Genomic DNA, 15,993 nt, shown 5'->3' on the forward strand with positions numbered 1-15,993 from the left:
AGACCCTCCTTCAGACATTCATTTCAATGTGAATGGTTCGGGTGCCGATGCAAGTCATCGAGTTTATTGTCACTTGTACATGTAGGGTGAGGTGCAGGTGCAAAAAAACATCTAGTTTCCAGAGCATCACAGGCAAGTAAGCACAGACAATGCCGCAAAACATTAATTACACATAGATTATACATAACTCTCCTATGAGACAGTGGGGAGAAAAAACAAGGTATTTTGTAAAATATACACAATTAGAAAACAAATCCTTTGGTAGTGCAAGAGAAGCTTGTAATGTTCTGTTGAGAAGTTGGATTGGGGTTGTGTAGTAGATTCAAGAGCTTGATAATTGTAGGAAAGAAGCTGTTCATGAACTTTTGTCATTGAATTATTGAAGTTGGTGGTGTGAGACTTTAGGCTGCTATATATACCTCCTGCAAGCTGGACTGCACTCTTGGGGAAGATTTCACCTGGTACCTCTTGTAATTCCCAGGAGTTCCCACCAATAGTGGTTATTTTCAACCTGTGCATTAACTGAAAGCTCGGCTTCAAATTCTAGACTGGCAAGAGTCAGGATTTCTTTGGACAAGTGACCTTCATTTGGTTTTGCTGCTCAGGAATGTGAGCATGTTCAAAGTAAAGATCTGTATAAATGTTTGAAGTGAGAGATGTCGCGTGATCTGAAATGTGTCAGAGTTGCAGTGTGTTTAATTTCTGTGGGACATGGTGCCAAGGATAGCAAGGACAGAGAGTATTTTTCTCTTGTACACTTGTAATGTGTTTATTTTCACTGACGTGATAGATGACTGGTAGCAGGATTTGTAAAAATAACGCAAGCAGATGTTTTGTCAATAAAGCTGTAAAATATTTCTGGCTGTGCTTTGGAGATATGAAGAGTGAGGAGCTCTCAAAATAATTTAACCCACATGATGCTTTGGTAGTTGTCACCTGCTGATAAAGTACAAATGATGGTGTACTTTTGAAGCCTAAATACGACTGTGACTTGTCACCTGACTTGACCCCCCCCCCCCCCCCCCCCCCATCCAAACAGTTCAAGCCAAGACTGTGATGGAATACTCTTGCCAAAAAAAATGTAGATTACATATTAATGGTAGCTTTATGTTATCTATAAATTAGACTGTGAAGTTCTTTGGCACAAGATACCACAAGATGACCTCTGATATAAGGTCTCTAACTTTGGTAGTTGCCTTGTATTAAATTCAGAGAGAGAGAGTAGTACAAAATAAGTAATACTGGGAGAGTTGCTGAAATCAACTGTAATCAATATTCAAGAAGATGGAAAGAAAAGCATTGTTCTCTAATTCCAAAATTGAATATTTTTTAAATTGTTTTCAGAAGATTCTTGCAGATAAATCTTTAATTCCTAGAAATTCTAGGATAATATTGGATGTTTGTTAGCCTGATTTTACTTTCAGCAGGTGGGAAGTAAGGAGTTATTAGAATATAAAAGCATGTCATCTCATGAGTTGATAGAGGTAAAAGGATCATCACAATAGCTATTGAGCTCCAACTCTTTGTCAGGGGTTTTGATGAGCATCAAGGGGCTGGATAGTTTGACATATTCCCAACTGATAATTGATTGGATGGATTGAACTAGTCAATGGTTCCATTTTTTGGGGTCGGGACCCTTCTTCAGGTGCTTGCAACATCCTTGCAAATGGTCTCTGCACTCTTTCCAGCTTAATGACATCCTTCTTACAGTATGGTGACCAAAACTGAACAAACTGAACAAAGTACTCCAAATGCAGCCTCACCAACATCACAAATCATTGAAGTTAGGTCCATTGCTGCAGGTTATTGAGAACAGTCTGCTTTGGCTGCGGTTTCCTTTTTAGCAAAGATGAGACGGGGGGGGGGGGGGGGAGAGAATGAAAGTAAATTGGCTGCATCTTGTGGCCAATTTACAATAGTAGTCCATACTTGGCATCCAATCGTTGTGCAGCATATTCCCTGAACCAGCAGACACAAGGTGCGTGACCAGATAATCTGTTCAATGGAGTTCATTCAACTGCAGTGCATCCCTGTCTAAATACAACACTGAGCTGTTCGTTTGGGGTTTGGGCAATAGATTCATTTCAATGCTTTTGATGAATTTTATGTGGTAGTTCTTGACTTGTTCTCCACTGCAGTTTAATGCAAATCAAAGTTGGGAGTAATTACTGACTGATCTGCAAGAAACTTCTGCAAATAATTCAGAAAATATTCCATTTTGGAATTGGAGAATAAATGCTTTTCATTCCATTTTCTTGAATATTAATTACAAAAGTAATGGAAGTGGGAATCAATATTGTTTGATTGTTATCCAGTCTAGCAGTGATGACTGCTGTTCTGGTCGAAGGTATCACAAAATGCTGGAATAACTCAGCGGGTCAGGCAACATCTCAGGAGAGAAGAATGGGTGACGTTTCAAGTTGAGACCTTGTTTTGATGTGATTCCTTCTGTTGTTCTGGCATCGGCACAGAGGGTCAAATGGCCTTCTTGCAAGCCTTAAATTCCTGATTTTTTTCTTGTATTTGAAAGAAGGCTGAGTGGTGCGAGACTGGATGTATGTGTCAGTCAGCCAAAGGCAGGACGGCGGGTTGGGGTAAGAATGAATGTTCCATCTGGGATAGTTGAAGCAAAAGGTGGATATCACAACACCAGAATATACCCAACCAGCTTTGGCAATGATCGGATTTCAAGAGATCCAGTCACGACTGACCTCGTTTTCCAAGTCTTTAATGCATCCACTCATAATTACCTCCCACGATTATTACCATATAGGTATATGATTAGTACATAACCTCCACATTTGTCAATCCTCTGGAAGGCAAATGCTGGTAAGATGCTGAAGTTGTACCTTTGCTTGAGCTACAAGCATGTCACCACTTATACCAATTAACTAGCTCTTTAGCTGCTTTAAAAGGTGTTAAGCCTTATTATCACAGGTACACCGAGGTTGGCTGTGATTTGCCACAAATTAACAACATGATGTTTGCGAGATCCACGGGTTTAAAAATATGGGAATTCATTAAATTATCCTCGCTGCGCAGGGCCATTGAAAAGAGAAAACTCCCATATTTTTGAGAAAAATTAAATAATTGTAACTTTTATAGTTATGATTATTAGTTATTGCAAAAATAGGAAGTCCTTGCAGCCACGCAAATGCTGTGGAGGGAAGGAAATATGGCCTTCCTTGAGACTGGAAAAATGCTAAAGATATTAGCTTTGGAAAAATATCAGCTGTTGTAGATTTATCAGCCAATCTAATAGTTGTTACCCAAATGATAATGCACGTGTATTAGGAATTCTAACCTTAAGGTGAATCTCAAGGTGCACATCAGGTAGAGCTGCTGTCTCACAGCAGTACAGACTTGGGTTTGATCCTGACTTCAAGTACTGTCCATGTGGAGTTTGCACTTTCTCCCCATGACTGTGTGGGTTTCCTATGGGAGCTTTGGTTTTCTCCCACATCCTACCTGCTGGGTTTGTAGGCTAATTGGCCTCTGTGAACTGTCCATTGTGTGTAGGAAGTGGATGAGAAAGTGGGATACTTGTGTGAAAGTGTGATCAGTGTGGAGTGGGTGGGTCAAATGGCCTGTTTCCATGCTGGATCTTTCAATCAATTTCAAAAGGAAAACATCAGCAGAAAATGCTCTCATTAGGAGTTTCCAAACTCTGAAATTTTCCATCATGAATGGAATGCGCAGTGGATGGTCGGGCTCTGGGTTGTGTTCCAGAGCAGACGGATCTAGGAGTGCAGGTGCCTAGTTCCCTGAAGGTGGGGTCGCAGGTAGATTGGGTGGTCAAAAAGGCTTTTGGCACATTGGCCTTCATCAGCCAGATATTGAGTATAGATGTTAGGACCTCACGTTGCAGTTGTACAAGACGTTGGCGAGGCCACATTTAGTGATTTGTGTTCAGTTCTTGGCACCGTGTTATAGGAAAGATGTTGTCAAGCTGGAAAGACTACAGAGAAGATTTACGAGGATGTTGCCAGGACTAGAGGGTCTGAGCTATAGGCAGTGGTTGAGTAGGCTGGGGCTCTATTCCTTGGAGCGTAGGAGGATGAGGGGTGATCTTATTGAGGTGTTTAAGATCATGAGAGGAATAGATCGGGTAGATGCACTGTCTCTTGCTCAGAGTAGGTGAATCAAGGACCAGAGGGCAGAGGTTTAAGGTGAAGAGGAATAGATTTAATTGGAATCCAAGGGGTAACTATTTCACACAAAGGTTGGTGGACATATGGAACAAGCTGTCAGAGGAGATAGTTGAGGCAGGGACTATCCCAACATTTAAACAGGTAAATAGATAGGCCACATTTGGAGAGATATGGACCAAATGCTGGCAGGTGGGACCAGTGTAGCTGGGATATGTCGGCCGTTGTGGGCAAGTTGGGCCAAAAGAACTGTTTCCGCACTGTATCACTCTATGACTCATCTTCAGAACTTGTTTTAACCTGCTTTATTTCTTTGGTTGTGTAAGCAACCTGACTTGGATTATTTCATTCAGTGTTGCGTACTGCTTCTTGGACAGGATGTTCTGACCTTGGAGGGGTCCGGCTCAGACTCTCCAAGGCTCAGAGGTTTAGACTCTAATGTCAGACTGCATCGATTCCAGGTGGTGCAACTCCAGTGACCTGGTTTGAAAGCTGATCTTGGTGCAGTCTGTGTGGAGTTTGCATGTTTTTCCCATGACCGTGAGCGTTTCCCCCAGGTTTCCTCCCACATGACTAAGATGAACTGTGAGGTTAATTGCCTTAGATTCAGTGGCTGGTGAAAAATCAGGGTATGTTAATGGAGACGCAAGAACTGCAAATGCTAGAATATTGAGCAAAGCACAAAACGTGAATATCTCAGCGGGTCAGAGAGCATCTGTGGAGGAAATGGAGAATGGAGGGAACGTTTTGCATTGGGAAATTTCTTCATGGGCATGATGGACATGTGTTACAGGATCGGTTGCAAGGAAATGAGATTATTTTAAGGGCTGGCATAGAATTAATGGGTCATTTGACTTTTCAAGTGTGAGGGGAAAAAACCCCATCTAGATTGAAGGAGTTTTTAGTTTTAGAGATGCAGTGTGGAAACAAGCCCTTTGGCCCACCGAGTTTGCACTGATCCCTGCACATTAATCCCTGCACATTAACTTAATCTCTGCACATTAACCCTATCCTACCAACTAGAAACAATTTTTATAATAGGGCTGCAATGATGAGCTGAATAGATACCTCCTGGACGAACACTTACAAATACAAAAAGATGAAGCTGCAGCTTGAAATGGAATTGCCATGAAATCTGCTCAACTCTTGAAAATCAGTGGGAATATCCAAGCCAGACACATTAATCTGTTTTACAGCAGCATATCTGAAGGGAACAGTCCTGTGCCCTCAACACTCTCAGGAGGGAGAATTGTGTTCTGGTGGAGTGCTATTCAGAGACTTAACCTCACAACATAGCCCTGACTCCAATCCACACTTTCCCCTACGTGTTACTGCCCTTCTGACAGTGAGGAATAAGCAGACTCGCACCTGCATAAACAGCTGTGGGAACATCGACTTTATTAAGCTCAATTGCACCTCCTGCTTGAATTCCCCAGTACTCACTGTTCAAATAGAAATAGCCCCAAGAGTGGAAAATAAGCAAATAAAATGTGCTTGAAGTTTTAACTTTAATGCTTATAGTGTAATTCCTATCATGTAAGTGAATCTGTAAACATTCATGGGATTTATCGGAAACCACTAACATCATTAATAAATGATGTCACAGACTATACCTGCCTTCCAACATTATCTAAACGGAAGCTTCAAAAAAAGAAAAGTTAATATAGATAAAGGAAAACACTTGCTTTTATATTGTACCTTTGATAACTTCAGGATACCACACAGGGCATCACAGCTAATTATTGTTTAGAAGTGTAGTTATTGCTGCAATGTTGGGAACAGAGGTTAATTTGTACACTGCAATCTCTAAAAAATGGGATTGTAATAAACCGGGAAAATCTGTTGAGAGGTAAATGATGGCCAAAGCATTGAGGATAACTGTTTTAGTTTAGAGATACAGCATGGAAGCAGGCCTTTGGCCCACTGATGACCCACATTAGTTTGATATTATTCCAATTTTGCATTCGACACACAGGGGCAATTTACAGAAGCCAATTAACCTACAAACCAGCACGGTTTTTTAGAGATAGTGTAGCAACAGGCCCTTCAGCCCACTGAGTTTATGCCAACCAGCGATCACCAGTACACTAGTTCTATCCTATGCACAAGGGACAATCTCCAGAAGCCAATGAACCTACAAACTTGCATGTCTTTGGAATGTGGAAGGAATTTGGAGCACCCTGAGAAAACTTGCGAGGTCACATACAGAACCCTGCAAACTCCATGCAGGCAGCTCCTGTGGTCAAGATCGAACCTGGGTCTCTGGTGCTGTAAGGCACCAGTATCTCTACTATCGTGCCACTGTGCTGCCACAGTTCTTTGATTCATGTCTCCTTCAAAAAACAGCACCTCTGATAAGGCAGCATTCCTCATCAGTGAAAATTAATTAAATTTTCTCGCTAAAATGTACAAATTGCAAACATTTCTGATTTAACACATTTGTGCTGTCAGCCACCTTCTTACCAGAGGGCGAAAGTAGCTCAATGCAATGCACTCTTGTCTCTGACCCATCGTCAGGGTGGTCTTGGAGTGTTTTATATCTGTTCCCACTGAACTGAGATTTCAATCTGCAACCACCTGACTCAGACGCAACTGGTGTTGGCACGATGTCCAACTCGGAGTTTGCTTGTTCCCCCTGTGACCGCGTGGGTTTCCTCTGTGTGCTCCAGTTTTCTCCCACATTACACCCATCTTAGATGTTACTCTTCCTTCGAAATACTGAATTTGTGGAAAAATGTCTAATTGCTTTAAGAATAATGAGTGTGTGATATATGCAACACTGGCTTGGAGACTACTCTTGAAACAGGGCTTGGCATAAAGGGAGTAGTCTGATTTGGAGTAAGTTGAATTAAGACAGAACCATTAATACTCACAAAGGCATTCCATCCAATCTTAGTCTGTAGTTTTTGTGATTTGAAATTACTGTAATGTTAACTTGCTGTCCGATACAACCTCTGTTGAAAGACAGGGAATGTCTGGAACAAATTAACTTTGCGCTGGTAGTAGTCCAAATAAAAAATTAAGTTTCAGCTAATTATACCACCTCTATATGTAAATAGACCCAAGCCCTAAATCAATGTGCAGTTGGATAACATGAAAGGTATCTTTATGATGCGCACGCTTGGTTGATTGATATTATTGATGTAATTTGTGCTTGGCTGTGCATTTCTCCCCTCAGGTTCCAGTGCAATTGTACAGTGGGATACCACGGGATTTTATGTGAGCTGGATGTGAATGAATGCGAACTTCTACCTTGTCTGAACAATGGCAGCTGCTATAATATGCCAGGAGGCTTCCAGTGTCTCTGTCCCCATGGATTTACAGGTAGAAAAACGCTGTCTGAATGTCAATGCAACATCAGCACTTTGCAGTCTCTCTTGTACAGAAATATGCAACTCGTGAAACGCCATGCATAGGGATGCATCGGCACACGATGTCGGACAGCCAGGCCCAGCTGGTTTCATGACTTAAAATCCCTCCACGACCACAAGATTTCTCATCTCTGTACTTTACAAATATCTGAAAACACTAACTATAACAGCAAGTTTGCAAATGATACAAAAGTTCGTGGTTTTGCAGAAAGTGAAGATGGTTGTGAACGATTGCAGCAGGATCTGGATTGATTGGCCAGGTGGGCGGAGGAATGGTTGATGGAATTTAATACAGAGAAGTGTGAGGTGTCGCATTTTGGGATGTCGAACAAGGGCAAGACCTACACAGTAAATGGTAGGTCTCTGGGTAGTGTTGCAGTGCAGAGGGATCTAGGAGTACAGGTGCATGGTTCCTTGAAGGTCGAGTCACAGGTAGATAAGGTGGTCAATAAGGCTTTTGGCACTTTGGCCTTCAGTCAGAATATTAAATATGGAAGTTGGGAGGTCATGTTGCAGTTGTATAAGACATTGGTGAGACCGCATTTAGAATATTGTGTTCAGTTCTGGGCACCATGTTATAGGAAAGATATTGTCAAGCTTGAAAGGGTTCAGAAAAGATTTACGAGGATGTTGCCAGGACTAGAGGGTGTGAGCTCTTGGGAGAGGTGCAGTAGGCTGGGTCTCTATCCATGCAATGCAGGAGGATGAGGGGAGATCTTATAGAGGTATACAAAATCATGAGATTAATAGATCGGGTAGATGCACAGAGTCACTTGCCCAGAGTAGGGAAATCGAGGACCAGAGAACATAGGTTCAAGGTGAAGGGGAAAATTTTTAATAGGAATCTGAGAGGTAACTTTTTCACACAAAGGGTGCTGGGTGTATGGAACAAGCTGCCAGATGAGGTAGTTGAGGCTGGGACTATCCCATCGTTTGAGAAACAGTTAGACAGGTACATGGATAGGACAGGTTTGGAGGGATATGGACCAAGCACAGGCAAGTGAGACTAGTGCAGCTGGGACATTGTTGTCCGGTGTGGGTGAGTTGGGCCGAAGGGCCTGTTTCCACACTGTATCATTCTATGACTCTATGACTCTTGTTCATCTCACTTATGCATCTTGATTTTCATCACTCAGCATTGGTGGCAAAGCATAAGCTTCCTTATCTCTATCGTTGTTCCTTATAATCTACCACATTTTGCAGAAGTCCCAATGTGATTTGACATCATTTTTTGTTGCAGAAGCTCCTGAATAGCACCTTCACTCTGTTAAAGACACTTTATGTTGTTGTTGATTAAAATATTTTTTTTAAGTTTAAAGATTAATATAACTAACTGGTTCATTGCTGCATTTTTCTCACAACCTCATTGAAATGGTTTTCCTTCCTCTTACATTCTGCCTTCAATTCAGCATTAATAATATTGAAAGAGCACGGAGCTTGAAAGAACATGGGCCTTTTGAGATTAGAGTCTGACATGGACATCCTAATTCCCAACACGGAAAATTTCATTTTGGGCACCTGCTCAGTACGTCTCAAATTATTACTTTCCATTTCCCCAAGCTCTGCTGAGAATAGTAACTCCTCCACCGAACACCTACCCAGGGAATGTACAGCTATAATGTTCTTTCAACAGCTTTCTGAAATATTAGACAAAAGCCTGCAGGGAATAATCAATTCCGGACTGAAATCTTAGATTTTCTCTTTTTCGGTTTAAGTCCAAAGGCAAAAATGTGTATCCGTACTTTAATTTGCTTCATGTCTTTGATTTTGGGAGTGTTCAGATGAATTGATTCAAGGTACAATGAAAGCAGCAGATTTGAAAGGGGCCATGTTATGTCTACATTCTCTCCTGAAAAAAATAGTATAACGTGTTGTTTGGTGTTGTGTCCTGTACAAGTATGATTTGCAGTGGAGAGTGTCAAAGCAATTAGATACAGAACACCCTCGTTTTTCTTAAGCTGCAGGGAGGTCGATGATGGGGAAGTCATCCATTTTCAATATTCTGAAATTTGGCAGCGTTCCCATGCTAATAGTTCTTCTGGTTAAAAGCAATTTAGTGGCAAGACATCTCAAAGTCCTTTTACAAAAATATCTTGACGAGACGATTAAAAGATGCATGGAATGATATATGCGCAATGCAGCCATTTATATTGGGTTTGTGTCAGTATTTTATAGGGATGGAAAATGCACTCATTCACTGAGAATTTAGCAATCACACGTTTGAATAATGAAGAAGAGACAGACATTCAAATCAATATGTCAGTTATTACGGTAAAATATGTAGCAGTTAATAAGAGCTGCGTTATTTTATTATTGTTGTTGCCGCTTGTAGTTTACCCTGAGGGAGCATTTTAAATCAAAAGCAGGTGCATAAATATACATTGTAATCAAAGCATATTTTTCAGCTCTCCAATCCTTCCCTTTCTTTCCCCATTGACAGAATGTAATTAACATTGAAACTGCACAAAATGGCTTGAATCTTCTTCCCGGCTGCGTCCAGAAGCTGCAAGATTTGGTTTGTTATCCCATAATTTTATAGGCATTGGAGACATTAAATTGGTCCCAATATGATGTGCAGAATTCATGCATCCATTTGTGACATAAGCTGTACTAACTATCACATTCGTGAGCAGGACTGCGTGGTTGCATCTCTCATCTGCCAGACAAATAGGAAGAACTTGAAATTAGGGAGTGTAGCACCAGTTTGATGCCAGAAATTATATTTTGGAATCTGTGCCCACCTTTCCCTCACACAATTTCTGATGCAAGGCCATAAGGTCATCGATGATAGGAGCCGAATTAGGCCATTCAGCCAATAAAGTCTACTCTGCCATTCAATCATGACTAGTCCATCTCTCCCTCCTAACCCCATTCCCCTGCCTTCTCCCCATAACACCTGACACCTGACCTGATCATTGACCTGAAACATTGTCATGAGTTCTCGTTCTATAGATGCTGCCTACATTTGATGATTCATTCCAACTTTTATTTTTAATTTCCAACATCTGTTATATTTTGCTTCCATGTACAAGGAACATGTTTATCCAGCTATTCCTCCCCTTGCTGGAAATTAAGGTGAATGAAACATACATTTTGCAAATTAAAACATAGGTGACCAATCTAGAGGAAAAAAAGGTCTCTTGGGTAAATAAAACCCGGCTGACCTCCTCACAAGATCCCTTAAAACATCCTTAAGGCAGGAAGAACATTTAGAAATATGACAAGATTGGCTCGACAAGATATTGCATCTATAAGAGCTTGCAGCTACAGTATAATATTGGATGGCATATCTCGGAGCATTCACAGAATTGTGCAATATCTTACAGGTAAAAGCTGATCAAAGTGTAGGTTTTGAGGAACACCTCAAAGGATGAAAGAGATTTAGACAAGCAGGGAAGAAATTCAGACCTTGGGATCTGGGCAGCTGAAGGGATTTTCGACTTGGATTTTGCAGGTACTATCTGCAGGTTTAAGGAACATTTGGACAGGTACATGGATAGGAAAGGTTTAGAGGAATATGGGCCAAAAGAAGGCAGGTAGAACTATTGTAGATGGGACATGTTGGTCAGTATGGGCAAGTTGGACCGAAGGACTTGTTTCCACGCTGTATGACTCTCGGACGATTGAGAATTTTAAATTTTGAAACTAAGGCTCTGGGAACCAGAAACCTGTACAAGTTATGATAGGGGCAGCAGACTCATCTTTTTTATTATATTCTCCATTCTCTCTCCAGAAACACATCTCATCACCTGTCCTCTGTTTTAGTTCACTTTTACAGATCATATTTAGCCTCATCATTTGGAAAAAACCAAGGCCAAAAACAGAAGAAGAGTGCTTTAAAATCTTAAATAAGCCAATGCTGAACTGTTACTTTTTAAAAGTATGATGTTTGTTTACGACTGCCAGTCTCATGGTTGACCATCAATGACACCAATGATGAATGTTCTGTCAGCTCACGCACCATCAGAGAATAGTCGGTCAGGGCACAGAAGAAATTCCTAAATCACTTGTGTTACTTATCAGTAGATATGAGGAAGAAGAGTGCCTTATCTTTCTAATTCTCTGCTAGACATTGCCTAATTAGAAATAAAAAGGCTGATATGGAAAATGTAGGTTAAAATCACAATCACAATCACAATAAAACTTTATTAGCCAAGTATGTTTTGCAACATACGAGGAACTTCATTTGTCATACAGTCATAATGATAAAAAGCAACAGGACACACAAAATACATTTTAACATGAACATCCACCACAGTGACTCCTCCACATTCCTCACTGTGATAGAAGGTGAAAGAAAAGTTCAATCTCTCCCTTCATTGTCCTCCAGCGGTCGGGGGCTCTAACCTTCCGTTGACGCGATGATCTTAATCCAGTAACCGGCGGCGAGCCTTCCTCGTCGGGGCGATCAAGCTCCTTCATCGGGGGTGATCTCAGCTCCCCCGTGCCGGCGATCTACCCCGGGTCGGGACCAGTCGAACCTCGTGCAGCTTTCGGAACTCCCGATCGGTCTCAACCCGAGACTGCGAGCTCCTGATGTTAAAGTCCGCAGGCTGCATTGGAGCGTCGATCCCAGGCAAGGGATCGCAGGCTCAGATGATAAGTCCACGCCCCCGAGGGGACTCAAGGTCAGTCCCAGGCAAGACCTCCAGCTCCGTGATGTTAGGCCGCAGAGCGACCAGAGATACAATCCGGAAAACAATCGCATCTCCGGCAAGGTAAGCGATTGAAAAAAAGTTTCCCCCAACCCCCTCTCCCACCCCCCACATAAAACAAACCAGAGAACATTTACACAAACTTTTAAAACTTACCAAGCTTCATCCCAGAGGCAGCCTGCACTGACACATCACTAATCATCTGCTGTAACCAAGGGAGAAAGTTGCGAAGGTTCCATTCATTATCACTTTCAATACTTCAATAAGCAATCTCCCACTGAAGGGGCTGGGAAGGTGGCACAAGGTGAGTGCATGGGTGCTGTGCGAATTAATGTTGTCTCAGTATCTTTCTCAGGCTCCTGGATTATATAAGGCAAATTAAACTAACAAACCCAAAAATATATATTTAGTTGACCTTACTGAGAGTAAGGACATGTTTTTAGCGACGTCTTTGCTGCACAGAGGCAAGCAGATTCACAGAAGCTTCCCAGACAAAGCATTATTTCAACAGAGTCCAATTATTCATGGATACAATGCTGTAGTGGTACACTACCAATATTACAAATGATATCTAGGTTACATTCTTCCCTTTGTAATGAAAAGCCACTAGGAGAAAATAGGCATCCAAAGAAACTGTGTACGAAGGAACAGTAATGCTGGTTTACACTGAAGATAGATAGGGCAGCACGGTGGCACAGCGGTAGAGTTGCTGCCTTACAACACTTGCAGCACCAGAGAGCCGGGTTTGATCCTGACTGGGTGCTTTCTGTATGGAGTTTGTACGTTCTCCCCGTGACCACGTGGGTTTTCTCTGAGATTTTCAGTTTCCTCCCACATTCCAAAGATGTACAGGTTTGTAGGTGAATTGTCAGGGTATAAATGTAAATTGTCCCGAGTATGTGCAGGATAATGTAATGTGCAGGGATTGCTGGTCGGTACGAGCAAGATGGGCCGAAGGGCTTGATCCTTGCTGTATCGCTAAAACTAACACTAAAAATACAAAATGCTGGAGTTACTCAGTGGTTCAAGCAGCATCTCTGGAGAATAGGAATAGGTGACATTTTGGTTGGGATCCTTAACTCAAGCATTTGTTGTGCATCTGCAAAGAAACTATTGTTTTTAAGTGATTTATGTTGGCACAAGGTCACTGAGTTACCGAGAGTCAGCAAAGTGATCTTGCAAACCTAGCTCTGAATGGTTGCAGGTCTCGTGGGGCTTGAGGTTGTGTCCAGGGGTTCTTGCTCTGCAATTTAAAGGCTGCATCCTTTGGCATCTTCACAGCCATAACCAGATAAACAAGCCACCACCATGGTCTGCCCGAGATGGCAATTGTTCCTCTGCCATAACTTCACATCAAATGGAATGTGGAGTATGGTGACAAATGGATTTTCTCTAAGAAATGTGGCACCCCAAAATTAGAGTGGTAATCAACTGTCACCAGACACGCTTCGCTCCATCCAGGTGAACCAGCGCTCACCTGACTTTTACCCAAGGTCTCTCTGGGACTCAGTCAGAGTGAAATATTTTCTTTGTTTAGTTTAGAGATACAGCGTGTAAACAGGCCCTTCAACCCACTGAGTGCACACTGACTAATGATCACCCGTACACTGGTTTTATCCGACACACTAGGGACAATTTACAGAAGCCAATTAACCTACAAACCTGCACGTCTTTAGAATGTGGGAGGAAACTGGAGCAGCTGGAGAAAGCCCACAAGGTCACAGGGAGAATGTACAAATGTACTGTGCCCGTAGTCAGGATTGAACCCGGGTATCTGGTGCTGTAAGGCAGCAATTCTACTGTTGTACTACTGTGCCATCCTTTACTCAGTTCCTTTCTGGAGAACCGCAGGTCTTGCATTTCTGCACAATGATACTGACCATCCCTATTCACCCTTGGTCAGTCGATATTTTCTCTTCCTCTGCGGAGGCGACAATTTCTTCCAAAATGTGAGAAATAAATGTGTTTGATCCTGCTATTCCTTTGCAGCTTAGGGACAATTATTCTTTCGCCTCAGAGAGTCAGATCATTTTAGGTATCCAGTTCATCTCTCAGATGGAAGTATGTCCTGAGAACTTGCTCGACCTTGCACTTTTTCCATCCTGTCTGCATCACCTGCTTCCAGCAATGTCGTCTGTGGTAACCTTCTCCTTCAATGGGCGAGAGATCTGAAAACATCTTGCCATGCTGATTGTCTCAATTTACATCCTGGAGAAGGCCAAGTGTTGGTGATAGGATGTTTTTATCACAGATATTACTGAATCTTTACCTTGCATGCCTGCATCCTGACAAGAATTTTCTGTAACCTCTGGAGCTGAAGATGCTTAACAGCAGAGATCCCAAATAACGAGATCACGGCACGTCAGCACCATTTTCCCATGCTGTTACCGGAGGAATTTCTCCCTTTAAAAGATCACAGCATGAAGGACAATTTCCTTGTGATACATCTGTCAGAATTCTATCCTTCATAATTACTCTTTAAGATACTGGAGAATAGAAGTTAAATTAAACTAACACAGTCCATTGTTGATGATAAACTTAGAGGGCCAAGGCAACATTGGTACTGTGTGCTTTCTCCACAGACATCTGGAGCCTTTAACATCACATGTTGTTGCAACATGTAGGGAACAATTAGCCACGGTACAATCCTTAGGTACTTCTGAAATAATACTGCAAAAACATTTAAATTACAAATGGTTTCTTAGGTGACAGTTTTAGTCAAAAGTCAACAGTGTTTTATTGTCATATGTCCCAAATGGAACAATGAAATTCTTGCTTGCAGCAGCGCAACAGATATATAAACCTTGTACTCTGTATACACCATTAATAAAGGACAAAAAAGTTCAGTATATAAAAAAACAAACACAATAATAAGGCTAAGATAAAAATAAAGCCTCCAAGTCTACATCATTCAGAGCTTGATTGCAGCTTGACGTGTTCAATAAATACTGATGGTTGTTGGGAAGAAGCTGCCTGTGAACCTGAACAATTTTCAGGCTCCTATACCTTCTTCCAAATGGCAGGTATGCAATGCAGGCTACTTTTTTTAGGCAACGACTCCAGTAGATCCCTTCGATGGTGGGGAGGTCAATAATTGTAATGGTAGTGTTCACCACATTTAGCAACCTTCTTCGATTCTGGCCATTTGAGTTGCTGAACCAGGCCATGATACAACCAGTCAATATGCTCTCTATTGTACACCTGTAGAAGTTTAAGAGTATTTGTCTACAGACTGAATCTCCTCAATTTTCTAAGCTGCCATCATTGGTAGTACTTGGTGATGATGAAATTCTCTGGGATTCTCAGTTGCCATTTCTATCGAGGCAACACTTTTTGCAGCTCAGGTGAAATGTACCACATACTTTGAGCTGAATGAGTTGGTCACATTAACCACTCGACTCAGTCGCACAGCAGGCAGTTTAATAATCCATAAGACTTGCGACGTGAGGATAAATCCTATAATGCAACAATTTCTTTGCTGGCCATTTCTCCTGCACTTTGATTCCTTGTGCTGAGCTTCTAATTCCCTGCAATTTCAAATAGGACAATTGAAATAATCCTCCAATTTCTTTACATCTCCGGCTCTCTGTGAGGCTACCAGATTAGTAAACCTGCGATAGGTCTCGAGACTCAACTCTGTCACTCCTCATGACACTCTCACAGCAGTATGCAGTTACTGCATGCCTTCAGTGTGATCTTTGCTTGGAGAATACTATTGGCAATAAAGAACATCTCTGCCCTTTCTCTGCACCCTGACTGCAAAAGTGATTGAGCTGCCATTTCATTCCCTTTCTTCCCACAACACTGGTGCTGCACCAC

The 15,993-nt window shown here is 41.9% G+C and overlaps 1 protein-coding gene across 1 annotated transcript in view; it reads left to right on the forward strand.

Moving 5' to 3' along the window:
* Nucleotides 1-15,993, forward strand: part of LOC144593848 (protein eyes shut homolog) — a 348,998-nt gene that overhangs the window by 37,577 nt on the left and 295,428 nt on the right. The window contains exon 5 of the mRNA XM_078399967.1: nt 7,327-7,472. Coding sequence (XP_078256093.1) covers nt 7,327-7,472 — 146 coding nt within the window. The remainder of the gene's footprint in view (nt 1-7,326; nt 7,473-15,993) is intronic.

The sequence above is a fragment of the Rhinoraja longicauda genome, chromosome 5 (genome assembly GCF_053455715.1).
Source record: "Rhinoraja longicauda isolate Sanriku21f chromosome 5, sRhiLon1.1, whole genome shotgun sequence".
Lineage (NCBI taxonomy): Eukaryota > Metazoa > Chordata > Chondrichthyes > Rajiformes > Arhynchobatidae > Rhinoraja > Rhinoraja longicauda.